This window comes from Cotesia typhae, unplaced genomic scaffold (genome assembly GCF_013202065.1).
Source record: "Cotesia typhae breed Kobodo isofemale line unplaced genomic scaffold, CoteBio_Ctyphae contig_83, whole genome shotgun sequence".
In the NCBI taxonomy this organism is placed as follows: domain Eukaryota; kingdom Metazoa; phylum Arthropoda; class Insecta; order Hymenoptera; family Braconidae; genus Cotesia; species Cotesia typhae.
The window spans coordinates 648,642-674,120 of NW_027423769.1; the positions used below are offsets into that span (position 1 = coordinate 648,642).

Consider the following 25,479-nt stretch of genomic DNA (forward strand, 5'->3'; position numbering starts at 1 on the left):
AAACAATAATTTATAAAATTTTCCCCGTCCTGTAATTAAATAAAAAAAGATAAGTATAACTTGAGACACCCTTGTGCATACTTATCCGCGTATTGCAGGCATTAGAAATCCACGGGAATTGTTATAGCCCTCAGCAGAACTTTTTACCCGGTCTGACCTTTTGGTTGGTTGGTTGGTATTTTTTTATATTTTATTTTTCTCAGAGAACTTTTTTTTTTTTTTCAGTCTTTTCCTCCGGGGAGTTGATAATTTTCGAAACAACCAGACGTTATTGTCTTGAAAGGTCTTGAATAAAATTGGTGTGTTAGGGTGAATGACTCAGAACCTTTTGGTAATCCTTCCAACGATAAATTCTTTTTTGTTTTCATTCTATAGCTACTTTGGTCTTTCAGCCTTGGTATCACGTTTTCGCACCTGCACAAAGTCGATGATGCCGAGTTACGGTGAGTGAGAACAGCAAAAAGCTTTCGATACACTTGCCAGCGAAATACTTTTTCCCACTTAAAGCTCGAGCTCCGGGCAATCCGACCTCTGGTTAAATTGATACCATGCTAGCTAGTTTACCACCTTACTCCTTCAATATATTTTCTTTAGGACAGTTTTAAATTTTACAAAAATTTTTCCTATCAAAAAAATTTTTCACAACACGAAAATATATTTCTGCCATTAATAATTATCATTGTTACCATTATAACTTATTAGCATCGAAATAGAGGGAAACATTTACACTTTGCCCTTGGTAATAGGACAGACATCGATAGAAGTGGATCGATTGATTTGAAGCACAAACTATAACGATAATGATGGACGGGCACATAAATTAACACGAGAAATGTATCCCCAGAAGCTCCGGGTTGTTCCAGCATCAGCACACGTTCACTCCATACCTGCATCACTCCATATCAGCCCCTCCAGCCTCCAACAAAGTTAACATCTATGAGTGTGGGTAGGAAGAACAATGCGACGTCCGTAATCATGCGTATCACGATATTGACCGACAATGCTTGCTCGCATTCACCACACTTTGACTGACATTCACCAAATTTAATCAATTTCCTTTGCACCCATACCCGGCCAGTCTACTCATACTAAGTCTCCTGTGCACGTTTTGATTCACGAAAATTAATCTCAATTGGCTGGAAAATTTTCGTTTTAAAATTTCTAATAGTTTATGCTAAAGATAAATTATAATTTAAGAATTTATATTTATTATCATATGATATGATGATAATGCCGCGTTAGCGGTTTATAATAGTCCGGGTAGTGGGCTTTTTCAGAAATTGCCCATGTGGATCCACGTGTACCGAGGGATACCTTTGTTGAGAAAAGACACTCGCGATGATGTACTGGACGGCACAGCCAAAAATAGAACATAAATACAAGCAAAAACCGGGAAGGGGATACCAATTGACAAGGGACCTCTTTGCTTTACATTTTTATATTTTTTTTATTATCATACTGTACTTTTTCTCCACTCCCCGTTCTCTCTATCTCGGTCCGGTGTCAACAGCGCCGTTACTCCTATATATACACACTTCTTTGCTTATACTACATTATATATTTAGCTTCATCAACACACGGTTGAAATTAATAATGAGAACATTATTTACACCGAGTTTATTACTTCCTGGTGTGCGATAAAGATCTTACGGTTTTTATTTTTTATTTTTTACTTGATTACCAAAAAATTTTATAAATTATTACCCGATGAAAGTTCTATCGCCTACAAACAACAAAAATAAACATAAACTACCGCAATATACCCACAAATAATTTCTTTTATAAAAGTTAGTTGTAAAAAATCCAACAGGTGGCGCATGGGTGCTAAATCTTCTTGCTAATAGAGAGTTAACTTTGTGGTATTTAATTCTAAATTGAAAATTTATTTTTTCTGAAGCTCCTGAGGAGCTTACCTGTCATTTCTTACATTTCATCAATTATCAAATTGATTTTTGTTTAATAAGAAACAATTTTAAGCTCGTATCTTCTTAATTAAACTACTAGCTGTTAAATTTAAATTAGCTGTTAAATTTAAAATCCAAAGTATATACGAAAGTTGAAAGCTCTTTTAAAGTCAAATGAAGACGAAACTGGAGAACTAGGACGCAAAGATGCTCGCGACGTTTTAAGGATTGCAATATCATTGAACACAGACGTCGATGGCTCGTATAATTTAACAGCACGCGCTTAAAGTAGCAGTTAAATTGCTCTCTCCACCCTCATTGCCTATTCAGTTCAATGCTTATTAAAGTTAAATGGGTTCATGTATAGACCGATAAGCTTCCGAATGAGGTTACATGTGATAAGAGTTATCGACATTAATTTGAATAATTGAGTGTCTCTCACCCGATTTTATTTATTAATTAGACTGTTATTCTGTCGGGGATTCTATCGTTATTTTTTAAGGTAAACATTGTTTGAAAGGTCGCGTCAAATTTGATAGAGCTTATGAAAAATTTTCAAAGGTGAGCCATCACTCTAGTGTGCTATCAAGACAGTTTGATTATTAAAGTTGTCAATCATTCTCGGAAAATCTAATGATATTTTTGTCGCTTGAAAATTAGTAAAATTTTAATAAAATTTTTTTTTTTTTTTTTTTTTTTTTTTTTTGGAGAGAAGCATTTTATGTCTTAAAGACTTAAAACACAGCCAGCGGGTCTCGATTAGATAAACCCAAGTGTTTGAAGATACAAAAGCAAGCTCGTTGCACAAGAGGGTCACGGTGAACAAACCCTGAATTTATATTTAACCGTAGAGCACAAAACACTGCTATAAAGTAACGCGCTCTACCTCCAACTCTTCTTTTCCAGAGACAGCGAGGAGAAAGGAGAAACGGGGTATGAATTTTCCAGGGCATCGATAAGAGTTCACCTGAAGGTGGATTCTTAAGAAAAAAAAAAAAAAAAAAAATAAGACGAGCCTGGAACAACCAATCACCGCAAATACCCTATAAATGTTTCTTCTTGGTAAACATGTAAACACTGTGTATATATTTATATTTATATTTATATATGTAGATGAGAGATATACATAGCAAAATACCGAGCAGATTGCAGTGTCATCCTCTGGTTTTCCTTAACCCCGTCAACTATTGGCGCTAAGTTTAACCGCTCGAGGGATCTTGATGACCCAAATAACCCTCCATGCAAACTCCAAGTCCAAACTGATAACAATCACTTACACTTAACGCCTTATTATTTAATATCATTTCATATTAATTGTATTATCAACAAGACGGGTTAACTTTTGGATACAGGTGCCGAAAAGTTTCATTAATTTTCTGGCAGATATTATAATACAAATAATTATTTTATATTCTTATTAATTGATTTTACAATTGATTAAGTATAAAATCATTGACAAAAAGCTTTTCTAATAATTTATATTCTAAAATTAAATATTTAAAAAATTAACTCTCTAGTAGCGAGAAAATTTAGCGACAGTGCGCCACCTGTTGGATTTTTTCGGAACTAATTAAAAATTCTGATAGTCTAGTAAAAATTATTATTATTATTATTATTATTATTATTATTATTATTATTATTATTATTATTATTATTATTATTATTATTATTATTATTATTATTATTATTATTATTATTATTATTATTATTATTTTGTTATTAAATGCTCAGGGGGGTTATCCCCGGAGTCCGACTCTCCGAGGGCCCAGCCTGAGCGCCATCCATTACTGCTGCACCACTCCACACAACAAGGCGGTTAGTGAGTGCAGCAGGCCAAATTCATTTGCCTAAGTAGACGCAGGGATCCCAAAATGACAGCCTTTTGCATCCGCACTGCTAGAGACACGGCTGCTGAACTGCAAGCCGGTATCTTCGCAAGTGAAGACACAAAAGACTGTTTCATCCCTCCAAGGACGCCGACAACCAAAACGACGAGCTTGACACGGTAACCTGGGTAAAGTTTGCCAATTTCAAACAGGAGATCCTGATATATTTGTCTTTTGTGCTCTTCTTTGGCTGAGATGTTGTATTCAGCCGGGGCCGAGAACTCAATGACATAAATGTCACGAGTGGCCTTGTCGAAGAGCACAATATCAGGTTTGTTGTGATCTATCCGCCGGGTTGTTGCAAATGGCATGTTCCAATAAATTTTGCAACTGTCATTCTCAACAACCTGGGGAATATCTCCTGGCAAATAAGGCAGCACTGGTGTCACGTCAATACCGTAGCAATGACGAAGATAGTAGTACAGTACTCTCAGGGCAGCATTGTGACGCTGGATATATGCACCTCTCGCCAGCACTGGACATGCCGACAAAAGGTGCATAAGCGTCTCCGGATGTTGTCTACACCTCCTACAGGACGTGTCCGGAAGCTGCACCTGGAGCACCTTGCTACGGTACTCAAGAGTGTTAATGACACCATCTTGGCAGGCAAATATGAACCCTTCAGTCTCGGACATCAGGCCCGCTGACTTTAAGAAGGAAAACGTCAGCTGGATGGACAAGCCATGATCACGCACGTGTTTAAAGAACACGCTGTGCATGGACTTGTCCATCAGTTCGCCAAGGAGTAGTTTTTCCTCGGCGTTCCTGATGACGCTCTTAAATTCCTCCTTTCGGAGTTCCATAAGAGCGTTTATTTCTCCAAGACCAAGGGTTCTTGCCGCATATATTGCTGCCTTATACAAGAATGACCCCTTATGCGCATTTTCATGTTTATGTACAATTTGCATAAGAAAGTCATCCTCGTCTGCAGTGAAATTATTATTATTATTATTATTATTATTATTATTATTATTATTATTATTATTATTATTATTATTATTATTATTATTATTATTATTATTATTATTATTATTATTATTATTATTATTATTATTATTATTATTATTATTATTATTATTATTATTATTATTATTATTATTATTATTATTATTATTATTATTATTATTATTATCAGGATAATTACCGTTCCGTTCTTTACCTTTAAAAGTGACAAAGCAACAGTAATAATAATTTTTTCCAAGTTGATGGAGATGAAAAATAATAATAAATGTAAATGCAGGCACGTCATTTTAAAGAAGAGACATTTTAAAATAAAGTTACTTTATAGTGAAAGAAAAATGGTTGAGGCCAAAAGTAACTTCGACGTTAACGTCAACCCAGACGTAATAAAGTACTCTGGTGTAAGACGTTACCTTACCAAATGTGTCGCTAGGTCTCTCATGAGTAGAGACTCTCACAAGTCAACCTACTGAACAACCCAAAGAAATTGATGCTCTTTCTGTGCTACATTTAGATATTTCGCAGATAAATTTTTATTTACAATCAACATTTATTCACAATCGTAATTATTATTATTATTTAATTCAATTTTTAGTCATGGTTAATTTTATAAATCTAATATTTTAATAAAATTTTTTTAATAAAAAATCCAAAATATAAATTTCAACGAGCAGTTATTACAGCGTTAAATTTATTTTCCGGGTAAAAGCAGCTCTTTGTATGTCGTCCGTTTGGTCTTGGTGATCGCGACGCGTCAATAAAAGCCCGTGTCAGAGGGAAGCGAGCACGCCAGTCGATCAACCGAACGTAGCGCGTAGCAAGGACCTTAATAAAAGAGGAAACTTCTGTCGAGCATGTTCGTATGTGCAATGTCGCTTCCATGTTCCCTTTTTGCGTGTAGGGTGCAAGTTGCTGCACCAGATGCAGACCCAAGCAGCGTAGAGCCCGATTACTCTCTTTTACATGGACAGAAGCGCAATCTCCAGCCGTGTCGCGGCCAACGGTACTCGGACACATAATTAAGCTGTCAGTTTGGTGCTCGCTAAAAGCAAAAAGAACTTCCAACCCATAGACTTTCCTCGGTTGTTGTCCTTGTTGTTCTACTTTCGCGTCGCGTGTTAGCGCGTAATTTTAATCTTCTATTTCGCTTCACAATTACCTATCTTTATTATCGTTACGGCTTTTACTTTAATATTTATGCCAGGGCTGCTAAAAGAAGATACTCTTTATCTCGAGTAATTTTCGATAATTGTACTCGCTGTTTATGTGAATAATTTATTATCTTCCTCTTAAATGAAGTTCTGTCAAAGTTTATTGTTAAAAAAAATTTTTTTTTTATTTTTAATTAAATTAACTTTTAAAAAAAAATTTTTTTTTAAATATTTAAGACACTGAGAACTATTTAAGACACTGTATCTCCTAAAATATTTAAACCAACTCCATACAATGGTAACATTTTTTGTATGAAATTTTCTAAGCTACAATTTTGGTCTCTTATAAATTTTCTATAAAATTGATATTTTAGAAGTTGCAGCAATTTTAAAGTAATTAAAAAATAATTTTGTTACTTAAACGATGAATAAATAATTCATAAAATAAAAGAAATTAAGATTTCGCGTCAGATCAATTACAAGTACGCTCAGGTATACTCAAGCCTTGATGTGTGAGTAATTAAGTATGCTGTACTCACTCGGCTTTGATCTACGTAAGTTCATTTAAATCCTTAATCTGCATAATTGTTGTTAAACATAAGAGATGCCGAGAAATACTTGCTTATAGAAGGCCGCTCTGTACAACTTTTGGTCTTATTATTGCAATTATTATTATTATTATTATTATTTTAAGTAAGACAATAGATGAACTTAACATTCGCCCGGGCATGGTTCTATCCGTTGAATTCAAATCTGATAGCCATCTTTCTCGGAGCTTATCTGTGCGACATCAATTGCAGGCGAGCTGCATGAATTTGATGGCCACTTAAGAAAATATATGACTTTATATATTGCAATTCTCCAGAAGGCTATCCAAAATTTTTGACGTAATAAAATATTTTAATTGAAGAATTTGCGGCTCTTAATTACGATCTGAGCTGAAAAAAAAAAAAAAAAATAAATGAAACAATATCCATACCCAAAAGTTATTTTTTTGCTGTAAAGCATAAAAATTTAAAGTTGATCTTTCTGTTTATAAATGTCTCTCTTTCTCCGTTATTTAAAAAGTTTCGTTATAAATTTATCAATAAAAAACTTTTCATATATTTCTCAACATATATAAAAAGTTTTATAGACTTAATAATCGACTGTAACATACGAGTATAAAAAAGGTGTACAGTCTCGGAAGATAAATTCTTAGAATTATTCGATAAATTAAATAACTTTACAGAGAAATAAAGATAAATAATAAAAGAGTGATTAAAAAACAGAGAATCCAAAGTGAAGGTAAACTAAATTCATAGCGTGCGATATAGACGGTATAACTCATTTGCGCATTCCAAGCATAGCCTGGGTAAAGTTTAAAAGGATGGTGGATGCTCGCGGTGTAAGAACGAGTACACCTTGAATTAAACCACCGATGCGGTAGTCATTAAATGTGTGTTGCGGTTCCCGTGATTTTACCCAGAGTTATGCTGTGCATTTAAGGCGTAGGTGTCTTTCACCGCTCTCGAGATCATTAAATAATGAGGGTGTCTTTCCGCCCTTTTTATTTTCCCTGCTAAATTCATACGACAGTCGCATTAACTCAGAGGCGATCTGTATAGAACATTCTGCAGCGTATAATAATTCCAAATGTTGTCACGTTCGACGGCCTCTTTAACTCCGAGAAAACTTTTCGAGTTCACTCGAGTACATCCGGCTTGCAAAAGGGGACACACCAGTTTAAATGATTATACTCTCAAGTGTCGCTTTAAAGATCAAAGAATTTCCTTCTTTTTTATTTATCTGCAACGCTAATCGCTCTTTAAGCGTCAAGAATCGCTGATTTTCTTTTTTCAAGTCTTTTTTATCTTAAAACATTTAAAAAAAAATTTTTATCCAATCTCCAAAGCTTTTTAAAAGAGTCAAAACAACAATTTTTAATCAAAAATTAAATATTTTTTTAATTTAATCTCTACTAGTGAGAAAATTTAGCGAGCATACGCCACCTATTGGATTTTTTCACAACTAACATTTATTAAAAAATTATTTATGGTCGTATTTGAGCATTTTTTAATTTTAGAACTAAAAACATTAAATTGAACTATCTACTAGGGAGAAGATTTTGCGACAATGCGCAACCTATCGGAATTTTTCAGAACTAACTTTAGAAAAATTTAATATGGGCTCAAAAAATGATCAAATTTAAAAATTATAAAATTAACTATTTAAATTTAAACTCACGTATCAGCTTTAAGTAAAAATAAGATCTGGCTTACATGTAACAGAAAGAATAAAATAGTAAAAACCTTTAAAAATTATCGGCTAAAATTTGAAAGTCAAAGTGGAGGTATTAATTAAAAAACGTGAAATTTTGAATGACACAAATGTCGATAGAGCTTTTAAGTAAATTTACAAAGTATTTTAATAATTTTTACATTAAAAATTATAAATAAACCTTTGAAGCTCTATTAGAAAATTTCTTCGTGGATAAAAGCATCGGTCTAAAAATAATTCCCGTTAGAAAAGTTTTATTGGAATTCCCGAAAAGTGAGTGGGTATCTATCGTTACTTTAAATGACGTGCTGATATTTAAATGGCCCAACCCGCTAACTAAATCCGGACAATTATTATGTGATGACGTAAACATCTGAAAAAAAATTGCCGGAGCCGTAAGTCGCTGATAAATTAACTCCATAGAATATTCAAGTAGTTTTCGATGAATACTCGAAATAGCTTTTATGATTCCAGAAAACACGGCGCTTTTATGACAAACCGAATTCGTGAGTTGTAAATACAACCTCTATGAATTCGCTTGAGTTAATTCGACATGCAAAGAATAAAGTGGGGCTATTTGAACACCGAGTTATTAAGGATTGAGTTCCTAATTTACATCAGAGGGATTTTGAGCTTGCATACTCATAAACTGAGTGAAAAGTTTGAATAAACTAATTATTGGGGAATGTTTCGTGACCAAGTTTCCACTCGTAAACATCCGAAATGAGATATAGTTATATTTGTAGTTTGGTTTCATTTATGTGATTGTATTATTAGTATCAGTATTAGTATTAGTATTAGTATACTGGTGGTACATGCTCGGGTACTCGGGTACTTTGATTTTGAAATTCAACTCTGGGAGTTCAGTATCCCAGAGAGAGTTTGCTCAATCCCGGATTATTGTAATCCAAAGTAGAAACGCTTGACAATGCACCCAGACAAAGTTAGATTCATTCCAATGAGAAGATCTTCTGCACTATAAATCCCAAGCGATATCGCTCATTCGTCAATTTTTTTTATTTTTTTATATTATTTTCATTTGTATAACTTCAATAAAAACTACTCTTAAAAAAATTCAATAATATGGACAGGGATAAGTTTTTGATATGACAAGATTTAAAAATTATTTTATTAAGCCATGTAAAAGCTAGAAATGGCGATATATTGCCATATGTGATCATATTAAGCAATATATGGCCTTATATGGTCAGATATGGGCATATATGGCTTGATATGGCCATATTAAAATTCTTTTTTCACTAATAATTTAATTTTAAACCCAATTTTTTTTTTATTAAAAATAATTTTATTAAATCTTCAACTTACTTATTATGTTTTTTTTTCTTTTTTTTTTAGTGATAAACTTTTATGCGAGAGTACTTTTTTCATTAAAATTATTCCAAGCCCAATTCTTTATTTTTGTTAAATTCTTAAGAGTTATAAAAATTTAATATAACAAAAAAATGTAAGCTGTAAAAACTAATGGTTAGAATATGTAGTTTATTAAATTCTTTATAAAATAAACTCGAGAAAATAAGAATATTTTAATTATGGCTCAACTCGTTTAATTAAAAATTGATAGAGAAATCTAAAATGAAAGTAAAAAACGAAAAAAAAAAAAAAAAATGAGTACTGTTGTGTTGAAATAGAGGAGACTTATTTAATTTATTTTGAATAATAAATAAGCACGGTGAAGAAGAGTAGAAAGAGAAGTGGAATGGGTCGGAGATAGGGGGAGGTATTCACATTGGAAGTAGAAGCGTATGAATGAAATTGTGCAACGGCATGGATCACTTCTAGTGGATACGAACGAGTTTCCTTTGCTATTCTCGAGCACTTAACTTTATCCAAACACTCAGAAATAACAAACTCACTGTGGTGGAGATATATATGCTGATGCTGAAGGCGGGTGATATAAAAATACCGCGGTGGTGAACGAGAACCGCAGAACGTGTTGGGGTTTTGAGTGGAATACTGGTTCAGGTGAATGAGTAGTTACAAGGAACCGTTACATAGCATCTATACCTGATGGTTTATTATAACAGACTGATTAGTGATTAGTACAATTGTATTCTTATGGTATAGTGATGATGATAGGATAGTGGGGGTAGGTAGGATGACACGCATGAGCCGATGACTCCAATAGAACGTACACTAGTTTGCTAAGTTTTCTAAAAGCACATTGCTACTTACGTGTGTCTCGATCGATTGTGATCCAAACCTCTGATCAATAATTATTATCAATTATAATAAATAATTGTATCTTCTAAAATATTCGTTGTAAAAAAATATTTGCTGGCTAAAATTGTTTAAAATTTAATTATCTACAATTTTTATTCAAAAATTTTTTTCCAAAATTAAAAAATTCAAAAATTACAGCTATTTTAAACACTATTTAATTTTTTCAAAATTTATAATTCTTAATATTAAATAATTTTATTTTTTTGAACGCAATAAAAATTCACTGATTTTTAAATTTTATCAAAAATTAGTCTGTTAATTTTGTTGAGTGTTAAGTATTGCTATTTCTCTGTGTAAAATGTTCAAAAATTAATTTCTTCCAATAAAAAAAAAAATATTTTTCATTAAAAATCGAACAGACGGTACCTTGTGCTGTAGAACCTTAACAGGGTGTCTGCAATAGTGAAATATGTTTTGCCAATAGTGGAATATTGGAAGTAGCAATTTATCGGCTAACCCGGAGACTGCCGGCATTTGTCCCCGAATCGGCGGAATACAGAATGCAGTTTGGAGCTCTAAGTATCGCCGGAGGCTGGATGAAAAAAAAAAAAAGAAGTAAAGGGGATTCCAAGGATCAATTTAATCGGATATTATGCACGGCGTCATTGAAAAAAAAAAACATGAAAAAAGTTTAAATTCAATTTTTTAGAAGGCAAATGGTCCGAGCAGAACTATATTTGATGTAGCTTGGGAAGAGGAGCCGGAAAAGGATTTATAATTTCGCTTACGCCTGTCGCCTTTCCACATACTCAAGGGCAATCCAATTCTCACCCTCGCAATCTTGCTCTCTAAGCGAAACAAAATTCCCGAGAATATTTGCCTCGCTCTCACTCTATGGGCTTTCCGCTAAACTGAAGCTCACACCCGCACACAATCTGACTGCTCGTGCGTGTGTGAAATCTTTTACGCTCTTTCATTGTCGGAGTATGTGTAAAATGATTCTCCGGTTACAGACAGAAATGCGAGACCCTGGGGATGAGAAAGTGGATGTATAAGAAGAAAAGTCTACCGTCGAATTGCATCAAACGGATCGAAGCGCTCAGAAAAATACCCGGCATTCGATATTTGTAAAACAAAACTACGAAAGAGCTAACAAATGCTGGAATTAAATTACTGATATTTTTATTAAAATTTAATCTTTACCGGGATATTTGTAAGCTGGAAGGATGAGTTGGATAGTGGATTTTAATTCTGAATTTTTTAGTAAAAAATGAAAATTTCGAGCTAGAATATTTTTTTTTAATTAAGCATAATATTTTTTTTTATACAGCAAATAAATTTTAGAATTTTTCTCCTTTATTAAAAATTTTTAAATTATAATCTTAATTCAAAAAGATTTTTTTTTAATCAAATTTTTAAGAAAATAAAAAAACACGTATGCTGAAAAAATTATTCTTGATCTGAACAAATTTGAAAAAAAATTTTTTTTAACCAAGAAATTAAAAAATTCTAAAATTAAAAATTAAATTGCACTGTACTTACTTAACTATTGATGTTTTTGTTAAATTAATACAAAAAAGTGTTAAAAATTTTTAACACAAAATTCCGACTAAATAATTCTTTTAGCTGAAATAATTTTTATTTTTGATAAAAAAATTGTCAAATATTAAAAATATATAAATTCTTCAAAAATTTTCTTCTCGCATAAATTGTTAATTGTTTTTTTATCAGTGAATAATTTAAAGTAATCTCCTTAACTTAAAAGAAAATCGTAAATCGACATTAGAAAAAAATGTAAAAATCGGCGCTTGCAGCAGGAGCAGTACCAGCAGTCAGTCTTTCTTGTCGCTGACGTAGATTTACGTAAAAAGAGTAAATCCCTTAGCCTTTAAAAGACAAATGAATTTATAATGAGAAATTGCTCTTTTAGTTCTCGGAATACAAATCCAATTTAGCGGGTGCATTATGTGATGTGGAGTTGCCTTTTTGGTTCTTTTAAGCAAAGGCCTGGATAAAAAACAAACTCTTTGTAACTGATAGCGGAATTATTTTTTTTCCGAGCTTATTTATGTCATGGAGAAAAGCTTTTATATTTTCCCAAGATATATAGATAATGAGTTTGTTTGATGGCCGGGTAATGTAATGAGTTTTTTCCACTAAGATCGCGTTAAATTTTCAGTGGACTACTTGTATAATCACCCCCAGATCCGTCGCTTTTATATTTTTGTCAGTTTCATTAATGTTTTCATTTTTAAAATAATTCCGTTCTTTATATTTTTTTTTTTTTTTCTTTTGACAACTGACAGAAGATAGGAATATGAATATATTAATGTTAAAATAAATGTGAATGCAATACTGTCTAAGGTTCAATGCTGAGAACTCAGGTATCGGAAATGGAATGCGGACATTGATTTTAATTTAATATAAAATATCTCGGAAAAAATAGTTTGGATTTTATCAGGCATTCATTGACACAACTCCTGCTGTGAATTTTATTTATCCAAAGCTTATTCATCATATATGTTTTTGCAATGTTAAATTACAAAAATAACAATAATAACAACAATAATATTATTATTTTTCTTTTAAATTAATATTTTAGTTGTAGTTTTATAGAAATTTATATTTAATACAGATTAAAACACTGTATCTCCTAAAATATTGAAGATAGCTCCATTAAATAGTAACGTTTTTTGTAGGAAATTTAACAAGCTACAATTTTGGTCTCTTATAATTTTTCCAAAAAATCAATATTTCCGGAGTTACAGCCATTTTTCCAGTAACAAGATACCAATTCTGTTTATAATTCAAAAATTTCTTTTCAAACAACAATAACAATAATAAACAAAAAAAATTTACAGATATATGTTATAGTAATAAAATAAATGACAATAAAAATATAAAGTTCCTCTGGCTGTTTCGGTCTCGCGGGTCTACTTGCGATCGATGGCTCAGTTTAAGAGTATAACTTCGATTATCTTTGTTTAATAAAATTTCACTCAAACTCTCGTATCGTTTTTCCGAATCGATATTACTGTTATTGAGTTATGTAACAGAGAAGATAAAAGTTTCACCCAGAAATTGTTAGAATTTTTTTACTGAAAAACTAAAGCCCATAATGTAACACATAATTCAAAAATTTTACAATTAAAAAAAAAAAAAAAAAATTGGAACAAGTAGAAAAATAAATCATACTCCTATAGTTAACCCATTAATCCTTGAAAGTTTTATTGCAAGTCTTTTGTATGCAATAGAACCTGCAAGCAGTACAGCAATAGCCAGGAAATCTTTTTAAAACTCAGTAGTGAAATCCTCTCAGCATTTATTCTCTCGGCGGAGTTCACTGTTACACAACTCGACAGCAATTGGAGTTTTTGGGCTCGTCGAAAGCCACAATGTCGAGGATGTCGGAAGAACATAATATTACCAGAACGGGGCTTATCCGAATGCTGATAGAGCTAAAGTAACCGCGGAATACCAAGATCCCGGCTTCTAGGCTTTAGCTCACTGTTTATTGCTCTGTATTTAAATTTTCATTCCATTCCGATTCACTAAATACACTCGGGTTTGATTAAACAAAAATATTAATCCGCAATCACCGGAAATATTTTTTTAATAATTCTTCGGAACCGAGCTTTCAATTTTTTCATCGAAAGTTTGATAAATCTACTCATACTCTAGAAAAAAAAATTAATAAGCATAAAGTAATTTATTATCATTATAATTATATATTTTACGTATTTTTTACACATCAAACTCTTCAGAAGAGTCAGAATAATTTTTTTTTGTATCTAAAATAAATAATTAAAAATTAAATCTTTGTTAGTGAGAAGATTAAGCGACCATGCGCCACCTGTCGGATTTTTTCAGAACTAATTTTTTACAAAAAAAATATTTATGGGCTTATATGAGTACATTAAGCTAAATATAAGCATTTTAGGACGTGTATTAATAATTTAGGTCAAATAAAAAATTTTACATGGACATATAAGAGCTCTGTCGGGATTAAAAAAAAACAACACAATTAATTCCGTCTAGAATTTTTTTATCGTCTCTAAAGTCTCATAAATAATTCCAAAGCTTAAAATCATCAATTAGATTCTTTCTCTGCCCTAGTTTACCGTCAATAGAACATTAAACACGGATGCCTAATAACGAGGATGAATAACTGAATAAATTAATTACTCCTAACTCGACAAAAATATTATTAATTAATAAAGTAAGAACCCAATAAACAAAGCCGAAAGTTTGGTCTAACTATGAAACAATCGGTTAAGTAATAAATCAATTAGAGGATAAATAATTTACAAAAATGAATAACTTAACCGGGGATCGTCGAACATTTAATTAAAACGACTCGACAGAAATCGAATCTCACAGAATAAATTACTGAACCGAAAATAGACAAGCTTGGGCTTTGAATACCGTTGCCCATCGCGGTCTATTGTTTGATGGATTATTTTTAATAGACGATTAACGCAAATCAATACTGAAAACACGGGATTAAGTGCGGAAGTTCATCAGTATGATAAAAAGTTGTAAAATAAATAGGTAGAGCGTACCATTAGGGGCATTAATCACTCGGAATGATTTACTGGTGCTTTAATATGCTATCGGGAAAAGATGAGCTTGTAACGCGATGAGTTTGATATGTATGCGCCATCAGGAGTACACTAACTCGGTTACATGTGTGCTTTAAGTTAATGGAGGGATCAACGGGACGATTGAGTTATGAGGTAGTTGGCATCGCTCCTTCCAGAGATACCAGACAGCAGACAGCAGACAGCAGATAGAAGATGGAGATAGGATCCATCCATAAGCGGAATACCTAACAGTTTGATGCTGTTGCTGCTTTGCTCCTACTGCTGGTGGCAGTCTCGGTGATGGTTTAGTAGATGTACTTATGCCAAAGGGAGACCCCGGCTGATACACGGAATATGTTAGCACATCTCTCTAGAGTTCTATCTCCAGAAGTTTAAATTACCACGCCGAGCCACAGTTTGCCTTAAATCTAAGCCAAATTATTCTGATACTACTAATCGTTCTATCATTTTGATAATTTTATAAATAAAATAATTACAGCTCATATTTTTTATTATGTTTAAAAATTAGTTTTGGTGTTAATTTAAATTAAAATCAATAAATAAGGGTTCAAAAAATTAGTTTAATTGAAGTTCAATGATAAAAGAACCAAATGAAAGTTATTGAGTATTATTTATAAAAAAAAATTTCTAATGTGACCAAATAGGCTATATTTAATTTTTGATAAAAATTAGTTCGGAAAAATTCCGACAGGTGGCGCATAGTCGCTAAATATTCTCGCTATAAGAGTGTTAACTTTTGGAATATTTAGTACTAAAAAAAAATATTTTTTAGTCTCGAAAAAAAAAATGTCAAATTTTGAACTCGATAAAATTTTTTAATAAAATATCTTTAAATTGATGTTTAAATTTTCAGACCACAGAAAAAAAATTTTTTATGACATTTTGTACGGCCCATAAAAAATTGCACCTGAAGATTTAAAATTTTTTCACGCAATAAAATAAAATTATCGAGAAAAGTTTTAATTACTATTGAAAAATAAACAATGAGTAAGTAGCAGAATAATTGGGAGTAATAACAGATAACAGATAACCGGGGAAATAGCAGCCGTGACAGGATTATTGCCTGGTATACTTGAGAAATTAATTTATAGCTCAAGAGCGACAAAGATTACCTCGAGTTTCAGCGGGTGAACACCCGTTTCATTCTCGTTTCTCGGATTCTCGTTTCTCTCTAACAATTGCTGTACCAGCAATAGTCGAAAGTTATTCTGCCTCTTGCACTAGTCACATTACAAAGAGAACGCTGACATTACACAAAACGAGGATTCTGAAATTCTAACGTCGTTTTCGAATGCGGGTCAACCCGCTCCCGGCGCTGCTGAGTCTCACTGCAGATCGCTTTTCCGTCATATCATTTTATTACTCCCTTTTTAAAAATTCAAACCCTAGTTATATCCCTTTGACATTTGCTAATATCATTTTGCCGATGCCTCTCAGCTATTCACAAACAACTATTTTCTAAAATTCCCTCTAAGCTCATGGTAAAAGAAAAAAAATTTAGATTTTAATTTTTATGATATCGAAAAAAAATTCATTTTTATTGCTGAGCTTAACTCAACTCGATAAATTTAACTACGTATGAATTATTTTTTGTTTACACGAATCAAGCACAGGTGGCCAGTGATGGAATGGACAGTCGCGTCTGTGTCACGTATAATTTAAACGCTGACCTGAATATTCCAATTTTCAGATTTTTTTTTTTTATTTTCCGAATATAGTCCTGTCACAAGCGCAACCATTGCGGTATCGGCATCATATCCACGTCTTTTTCCGACCATACCTCCTGTCAATTGATCAATCACTCGACAATCCGACCACAAATGAAGTTCAATAGTCCTTTAAATGATAAATATATAAAATGAAAAATTATTTAGTATAATTGCTAAAAAAAATTTTTTAATATAATCAAATAGGTCCTTATTAAGCTTAATATGTCCATATTAAAATTTTGATAAAAAATTAGTTCTGAAAAATCCCGACAGGTGGCGCATAGTCGCTAAATGTTCTCGCTAGTAGAGAGTGAATTTTTAAAAATTAAATAATTTTTTAACTCTTATATAAAGCTTGCTTGATATGATATAAAGCAAGATCAATAGATATTGAAAATTTTATTTCCAGTCCAATATTTAATTAGAATTCGAATTAGAACTCGAACGGAATGGAGTCGACTAACCAAACTCACAAAGTGTAGCTCTCCTCTGTTGGAACAGGAGCTGGAGGGCTTGAAAGCAAACAAAACGATAGTTGGAGAATTAGTTCACCATTATAGAGGCCGGTAAAGTGTCGCTCGGCGGCAATAATTGTAAATTAAAGTCAATCACCCGGAGCCATACTGAAGAGTAAACTTCAGTAATATGAGAAGGTTTCGCCTCTCGGGTAAATAATACTATGTACTATTATGTACTCAAAAGACACGGATGAATAAAAACAGAGGAAGAATGGAGTCGAGGTAAGAGATTAAACTCGAGGGCGGAGGTATTGTACGTCTAAATGAAACGTCGGGCTGAGATCCTCATCTTTGAGGGAGTTATGGAGAGGAGTAAGTTAAATAAGGGTTCAGACCTACATACGTCTCTTTTACATTTAATCGTGCGGTGTTGTTTGTGAGATTGAACAAACGGGTATGCAAAAGGGGTTCAGGGCTTTCTCGAGGATTTTGTCGGCGAGTGGAGCTTCGGCTCCATGTGGGGGCTTGAGGCTTACCGATTTCTCTCCGGATATAACGGAGGTGGTTAAAAATCTAAAGAATATATATATATATATATATATATATATATATATCCTGGCGGAGAGACAGAGTGGCGGACTTCCGCGGGCATATTGGCACCCAGAGCAGTATTACCACCATTATATAGCTGTGGTCGAATTCGGACTAAAAATTTTCTTATAATGAAAAGTCGATTCGCTTATCGCTCAGCTGAATAACCAGCTCGACTGTAAAAAACCGCTGAATCGAAAAGTCACTGTGATTTCGTACACTTCAATTCCAAATGGGCGACGAGAGAATAGAAAAACTATCGATATTTTTAAATTATTATACGGATAATACCTCGGGAGATTTCACTGATAATTTATTTAAATTTTCGAGATTGGAGATAAGCGTTTGATAGCATTTGGAAATTTATTTTGTTTGTTTTATTATTATAGCGCAAAGTTTAAATTTTATTTAAAATTTTCTAACAATATATCTTTTTAAATTTCAAATAATTTATTAAATATTTAAATACAGTAAAAGAAAAATTTTATGTTGATAAAAAAAAATTAGCCACGTAAGTAATAAATTAATTTCAAAATTTTTGTTAGAAAAAAATTTTTTAGATTATTTAAATGAATTTATTAAAATCACTTGAAAAAATCTCTAAAGAAAAATAACCATTACATAATAGTATAAATAATTGATAACTCATGATCGATTAAAACGGAACTATTACCAGAGCACTCAAGAGATTATCATAAATTATAACGGGTGAATTCTATAATTAAAGGACCGACTTAACTGTTAAATTGTATTAAAATGTAAATTTGTATCAGATCCCTCTTATCCTCTCTCTCTCTCTCTCTCTCTCTCTCTCTCTGTAAGTACATAAACACGTCAAATTTTTCGCTCTGTCTTTAAAACATTTTTCTGCTGTAAATTGCCCCCGGGCATTTTTTGTTCCAGATTTATTGCAAGCAACAAATTGCGATCTACAAACTGACATATAAATTGTATTAAATTGCCTTTTGTGGATCACATAATAATTGTATATTTATTTTTCAACATTGAAGAGGTTAACTTGATAGTGGTTTTTGTGTGCAGTGGGCTGTTAGCCAAATTAGCATCAATTGATGTCAACCTCCACTTGAAGTTTACCAGTTCAAAATAACTTAAATATCAGTTTAATATATCATAAAATAACTTAAACATCTGCAAACTGAACTATAAAATTCTCATAAATTGAACCTGTTAACAATTAAAGGACTTATTTCATAACTTTCTGTGTTAAAAGGGTTGGATTTCCCAGTGTTTTTGTGGTTTTGTGGACTGTAGATGGCATAAATTGATGTCAACACTAATTTGTTTTTTTTTGTGGGACATCATTATGATTACTGAGGCTAAGTTGACTTGACTTTTATCAAATTCTGGATGTCAATTTGTTCTGGCTTCAAATCTGGTATAGGACATTAAGTGTATAATACAAGGGATTATATTGGTGAAAATTACTCTGAATGGTAAATTGCTTGGTAAATTACTTTGTGGACTGCTACACACAATTTTTCTGATTGGAAATTTACCTTGTAAGTTGCTGCCTGAAATTGTTCCGAGTCGTAAATTGTTTGGTAAATTACTACTTACAATTTTCAAGATTGGTAAATTACCTTGTAAGTTGCTACTTGCAACTTCTCTGAATGGTAAATTGTGTGGTAAATTACTACTTACAATTTTCCTGACTGAATATTTACCTATCAAGTGTATTAAATAAATTGGACTTTTCTAGACTGTGTGTGCTGGGAAGGAATGAGTGACACTATCGTGATTAGTTATTTTACCTTGTTTATAACCAGCAAACTGTAACTTGATGTTGAATTGTCTGGTCATTTCACGGATATTTCTCTTTTAAACTTCTGGTTATGCCATTGGTGTCTGATATATGTGCTAAATGCAAGCGACCTGTTAGATCGTCAGTAAATTGTAACACTTGTGAGCAACACTTTCATCCAGGTTGTGCGCGCGAGTATATAAAAACAGGCAAAAATCAGATTGCTGCAGAAATCAACTAAACCATCTTCTAGAAAATCTCGATACAAAATTAAAGAGACCAGTGTCGCTAAAATCTACTAGCTCCAACGCCTCCTCAGTTTCTAGCTTCAAGTCAGCAAGCTCTTCTCCTTTTGAACGCACATTCAAAGCTCGTGGATCAATCTCGTCCTTAAAGTCTCCGATAACACCAGCTTCTCCATTATCTCCAAGTGATAATTCAGTTTTTCTACCATCTATCATCTCACCGACAATGTCAAACTTACCCTTAAATTGGTCCGAAAAATCGGTTGATGAAAAACTGACACTTTTAATGGAGAAACTTTGTCACACAGAACTCTTAAGTAACCAAAAACTTGAGGATTTAAATACGACGAGATTATGTGAAGTTCAAGACTCGCAAAAAGCTGCTGCGGTTAATTTAGCAGATTTAGCAGTTAATGTTAAAACAAATGCCGAGTCCATTTCTCAAATTAGTTCAGACCTTAAAAATTTAACTAAAACTAGAAAAGCTGATATGGATTCTGTCCATAAAAGACTATGTACCCTTGAGAAGTCAGCTCCTGTTCCATCTACCTCTTCACAGACGTCAAGTAATACCACGGAATTAGTTATTTCAGGTATTCCTGATGCAGTGGCGAAGGATTTAACACCAGATGACATTACAGCTGCGGTTTTTAAGAATCTAGAGTTACCAAATCTACTTAATAGTGTCTTAAGTTCCCGTAAAGTTGAAATCAAAAATAAGCAGCTACGAAATCAAAATAAGCCTTTATTACACTCTTATATTGTCTCTATGATGTCGACTCCAGTGCGAAATTTCATTATTGATGAGAAACGAAAAACAGGTAATCGCTTAGTTAAAGAGGTTTTTCCTACTCGAGTCGATATGGCTTTTCAGGGATCTGTTTATGTTAACGAATTTTTGTCTCCTGAAACGCATAGATTGCTACTAAAAACTAAGGAACAAGCCAAAGTCAAGAGGTTTAAGTTTGTTTGGGCTAGATATGGGCAAGTCTTTGCAAAAAGAATGAAGATTCGGTAAGACTTATGATAAATTGTGAAGCTGATCTCACCAAACTAGATTAACAGTCAACTGATTCAACTAATAGCTCAACTAAAAATATATCTTTATCACTAAATGTACTTAGTCTAAATATAAATAGCCTTGTTGGCCATACTGCTCAATTCTTAAATTTGATTAATGATACTCAACCAGACATTATTATCCTTGTTGAAACGTGGTTAAAACCCTTTCATGATAACAGTATTTTTCACTGAATGGCTACAATATTGTTCGAAGAGATCGAACCCTAAAACATGCAGATACTGGCTGTTACATCCAGGGAGGTGGAGTGGCCTGTCTTGTCCGTGTGAGTCCTTAATAGTCAAGGTTTTACAAATTTCAACTTCTGATTATTTAAATCAACCAGAATATTTAATAGCCGATGTCACCTTATCCTCTGGATCTCATCTCTTATTATCCTGCATTTACAGAAGACCGAAAGGGCTATTTCTCAACGAATTCTTTGACATTTTTTCAAGATTCGCTCCAAATTTCAACAATATAATCATAGCTGGTGATTTAAATTGTAATTTGTTGGATGATAGTTACACTGCAAGGCACCTGAAAGATTTTATTCTTGAATCGTCACTGTTCTGCGTACCTTACGGAGCTACTTTTCATAAAAATAACTATGATTCTTGGTTAGATGTCATCCTGCTTGACAGTGATAGTAAATTAGTTTCTTTTGCTAAATCCGATTCTCCGTTCATTGATGGCCATGACTATTTATTTTGTAAATATAAATTAAATTGTTCAAAACCAGCATCAAAGAAAATTACCTTTAGAAACCTAAAGAATTGTGATCATCAAGCTCTTTCAAGAACTTTGATGAACACTTTTAAAAATTGATAATGCTGTTCTAGAGAATACGGATCCAAATGAGTTGCTGATTTTCTTCAAAGCTGGTGTTCTATCTTCTCTGGATTTGTTTGCACCCGAAATCACTAAGAAGATAGTCCGTCATAGTAATCCCTGGTTTACAAAAGAATTAAAAGTGAAGTGCAAAGAACGTGATAAAATTTATAAAAAAGCCAGGAGAACTCAGGACCTAAATCTGCTTGCTCTTTTTAGAATTAAGAGAAAAAACTTAAAAGCTGAGTTGAATCATGCTCGTGAAGAATACTTAAAAACTATTCTTTCAAATCTTTCATATGGTTCATCTATTTGGAGTAAGCTTAAACATCTTGGACTAATTAAGTCTAACCCTTCTTCACCACTAAACTTTTTGATGCTCTTGAATTGAATGAGTATTATGCAAACATAGTAAGAAAGCATCCACCTTGCAGTAAAAATTTTGTTGATTTACTGCCGATGGACTATTCAAGACAAGTCAAATGTTTATTCAAGTGGACCACGATTGACATTGTAGATGTTACTAAGGCACTGCATATTACTCTTTCAAAGTCTAAAGGAAAAAGTCCTGATGGATTGGATTTAAGATGGTTACGGGATCACCTTCCACAAATTTCACTGTTTCTTACTGCATTATTTAATAGATCTCTTGATACTGGAATATTCCCTGACATTTGGAAAGTTATTTTTATTATACCTTTGAATAAAACTTCACCGCCTAGATCTCCATCAGATACCCGACCTGTTGCAAATCTATCCCATCTGGCCAAAGTGTTTGAAAGAATCATTGCTAATCAAGTGATAACCTATCTGGAGGATAATGAGTTACTCGACCCTTTTCAATCTGGATTTAGGAAACATCACAGCACACAATCAGCATTACTGAGGCTCACTGATGATATTAGGCAGGCGATGGACAAGAATAAACTTACCATAATAGTCTTATTTGATTTGAGTAAGGCTTTTGACTATGTTGACCCCAAGATCATACTGATTGCGTTATTTGAGCTTGGTTTTTCAATGGAAACAATTATCTGGTTTTTCTCCTACTTATCAAATCGCTCTCAGTCAATACTGAATAATCTTGGGACTCCAATTCAGCTCCTTAGAACTTCATCTGGTGTTCCTCAAGGTTCTGTGCTTGGTCCAATCCTGTTTTTAATTGTCATGAATTCTGTTGTCAGATGGCTAGTGTATTGTAACCATGGTCTGTTTGCTGATGACAAATATATTTATCTACATTTCTTTATGTATCAACTACAAGAGGCAGTCAGACAGGTCAACATTGATGCACAATCAGTTGCGGATTGGGCAAGGAAGCATGGCTTGAGATAAACTTGTCCAAGACCAAAGCAATGATCTTGGGTTCAAATAGCAAGCTGAAACAACTGAGTAACTTTGATCTGCCACCTATTATTATAGATGGTGTCATAATTCCATATGTTGATACTACCAAGTGCTTGGGATTATACATCAGCAGGAACCTAAGTTGGAATCATCATGTCAAGCTAGTGGTTAGCAAAGTTAATTCAGCCTTGCATTCTCTCAAGGTTCGGAAGAACATTTTCTCAACTGACGTCAGGAAATTGTTAGTATCATCCACCATCTTACCACTTCTTGATTACTGTTCCATCGTATTAGTAGATTCAACATCTGAAAATGACTTAAAACTTCAACGTGCAATAAATTGCTCAATTAGGTTCATTTTCAATCTTAGAAAAGATGAGCATATAACACCTTATCAACGAGAATTGGGATGGCTTACTGTGAAATATCGTAGAATGTACTTCATGAGTTGTTACTTCTTTAAGCTACTTCAAGTTGGTAAACCCAAGTACCTACGAGATGCTTTTGTTGAGGAGACCGAAGTCAGACGTTCAGATAGGTTAGCAGCCAAAAACACTCTCTTTTCACGTTTCCGCATTTTGCTACGACCTTCATGGAGCGGTCATTCCAAGTGAGTGTAATACGATTGTGGGAAGAACTGCCTGAAGAGATTGTAAACTCATCTAGTCTTGAAGTGTTCAAAAATAAAATTTTTGACCATTTGTTGAACTTGGATTATTAATTTTGTTATTGTAAAGTGATAGGTTCTCTGATAATTACTGTTAGATTCTAAGTGTTAAATTCTCCAACTTTGTTATTTTATCGGCTGTTATAAATTGAATAATTTAGTGAGTATGCTAGTTGAATCAGATAAAATTAATATAAATTTTTATATTAGATCTTTATTATAGTTTATGTACTTATATAATTTTTCTATTATTATTGTATTTGTAAATCATATTGTATTTAAAATTGCCATTTGGCTTGTGCCTTGGCATTAATAAACTATCAATCAATCAATCTCTTCTTTTCTCTGATTGGAGCGATGTCGATGCGAATAAATCGGATCTTCCACTGGGAATAATAAAAAATATTTGCATAAATTCTGTCATTTAAATAATATCAACCGATTGAAATCGACAAAGCTCGCTCGGAATCGGACAAAATAAACAAACAACTTTAATTCCAACAAACTTTTCCATTTCCAATATCTTTTCCAGCGAATTTTTGATAATCCCTGTACAGACAGAGACACTTGAAGTATCAGACAGACAAAGAGGCTCTCAGCGCTGGAACTCGAGCCGGAAAAAATGAACAAAGCCAAATGATGAAACACAATATGAATTTATATATCATATTATATTATATTAAAGAGAAATGTTACAGAAGCTGAAGGATCGTTGATGAGCGGGCGGGAGGAGGAGGAGGAGGAGGATATAATCCGTCTGTCGTGGAAAAGTTAAGTTGAGTTGGGACGTTGCGAAAAAGATCCCACACACCGAGCCCGGGCACGAGGATAAGCGCCTACAATTCTGCTTTGCAGTAAAAGCTCCGTCCTGTTGTGTAGCCTGTTCTCGCACCGTAACCGGGGTCTGTAAAGATGAGACAAAGTTGCCATACTGAATGTGGAGCACTGGATTTCATATCCGAGTTTAGATCCAGCATCTACCGTGTGCTTCTGCAACTGCTGGATATCCTGGACAATCCTCCCCAAGCGATATACTCTTCAGTTCTCACGGGTTTTATACGCTTATGGGTAATCACCAACACTCACTTGTCTGCACAATGCATATACATTTTATATATTTGCCTTGAAAGGTATGTTTATGATTTTTTCTTTTTTAGTTATTATTTATTCTGTTAATTTACAATTTTTAGGTATTTTCTAGTAAATTTTTGTATAAATTATTTTATTTACGACAAAATAAAATGCTTTAGCAGTTGATAAAATTAAAAATGGCCAACACTAAGCTCTTAAAATATTAAATTGTACTCTAAAAATAAATATCATAAAAATTAACTCTCCTCAAGTGAGAAATTTTAACGGCCATGCGCCACCTGTTGGATTTTTTAAGAACGAACTTTTATAAAAAATTATTTATGGGCTTATATGAGTATATTAAACCTAATATGATCAGACAAATATATATCAGGCCAAATATGGCAATATATGGCCAACCTAGTCATAAAAAAATTTTTTTACCGGATTAAATCATAATATAAAAATATAATTTTTCAATATAAATTTATGAAATGTTATTTTACACGGAAATTTATTGTGGAATATATATTCATCTTAATAAATACTCCAATTAATTTACTTTTTAATTATTAGCCTTGGTTATTCCGAAACAATGGATTGTAATTTTAAAAATTAAAAAGGCAAGCAATAAATCAATAAATACAAAAGAGAATTAAAAAAATAACAAAGTATAACAAGAAATCCTGGAAAATAACTGACAATAAATTCTCGAGATAATCGTTAAAAATCAAATTTTGTCGTTGGATTATAAAAAAAAAAATAAATAAAAATACAAAAACACAATAATATA

General features: G+C 32.8%; 2 protein-coding genes across 3 annotated transcripts in view; one reads left to right on the top strand and one right to left on the bottom strand.

Moving 5' to 3' along the window:
- The window catches only part of Ten-a (Teneurin-a transmembrane protein), a 289,448-nt gene that overhangs the window by 250,617 nt on the left and 13,352 nt on the right, over positions 1–25,479 (bottom strand). The window lies entirely within an intron of this gene.
- Positions 22,957–24,390, top strand: LOC141533391 (uncharacterized). Its single transcript, XM_074252264.1, has 2 exons — positions 22,957–23,469; positions 24,301–24,390. Exons 1-2 carry the CDS (start codon positions 22,957–22,959, stop codon positions 24,388–24,390), a joined length of 603 nt encoding a protein of 200 aa, XP_074108365.1.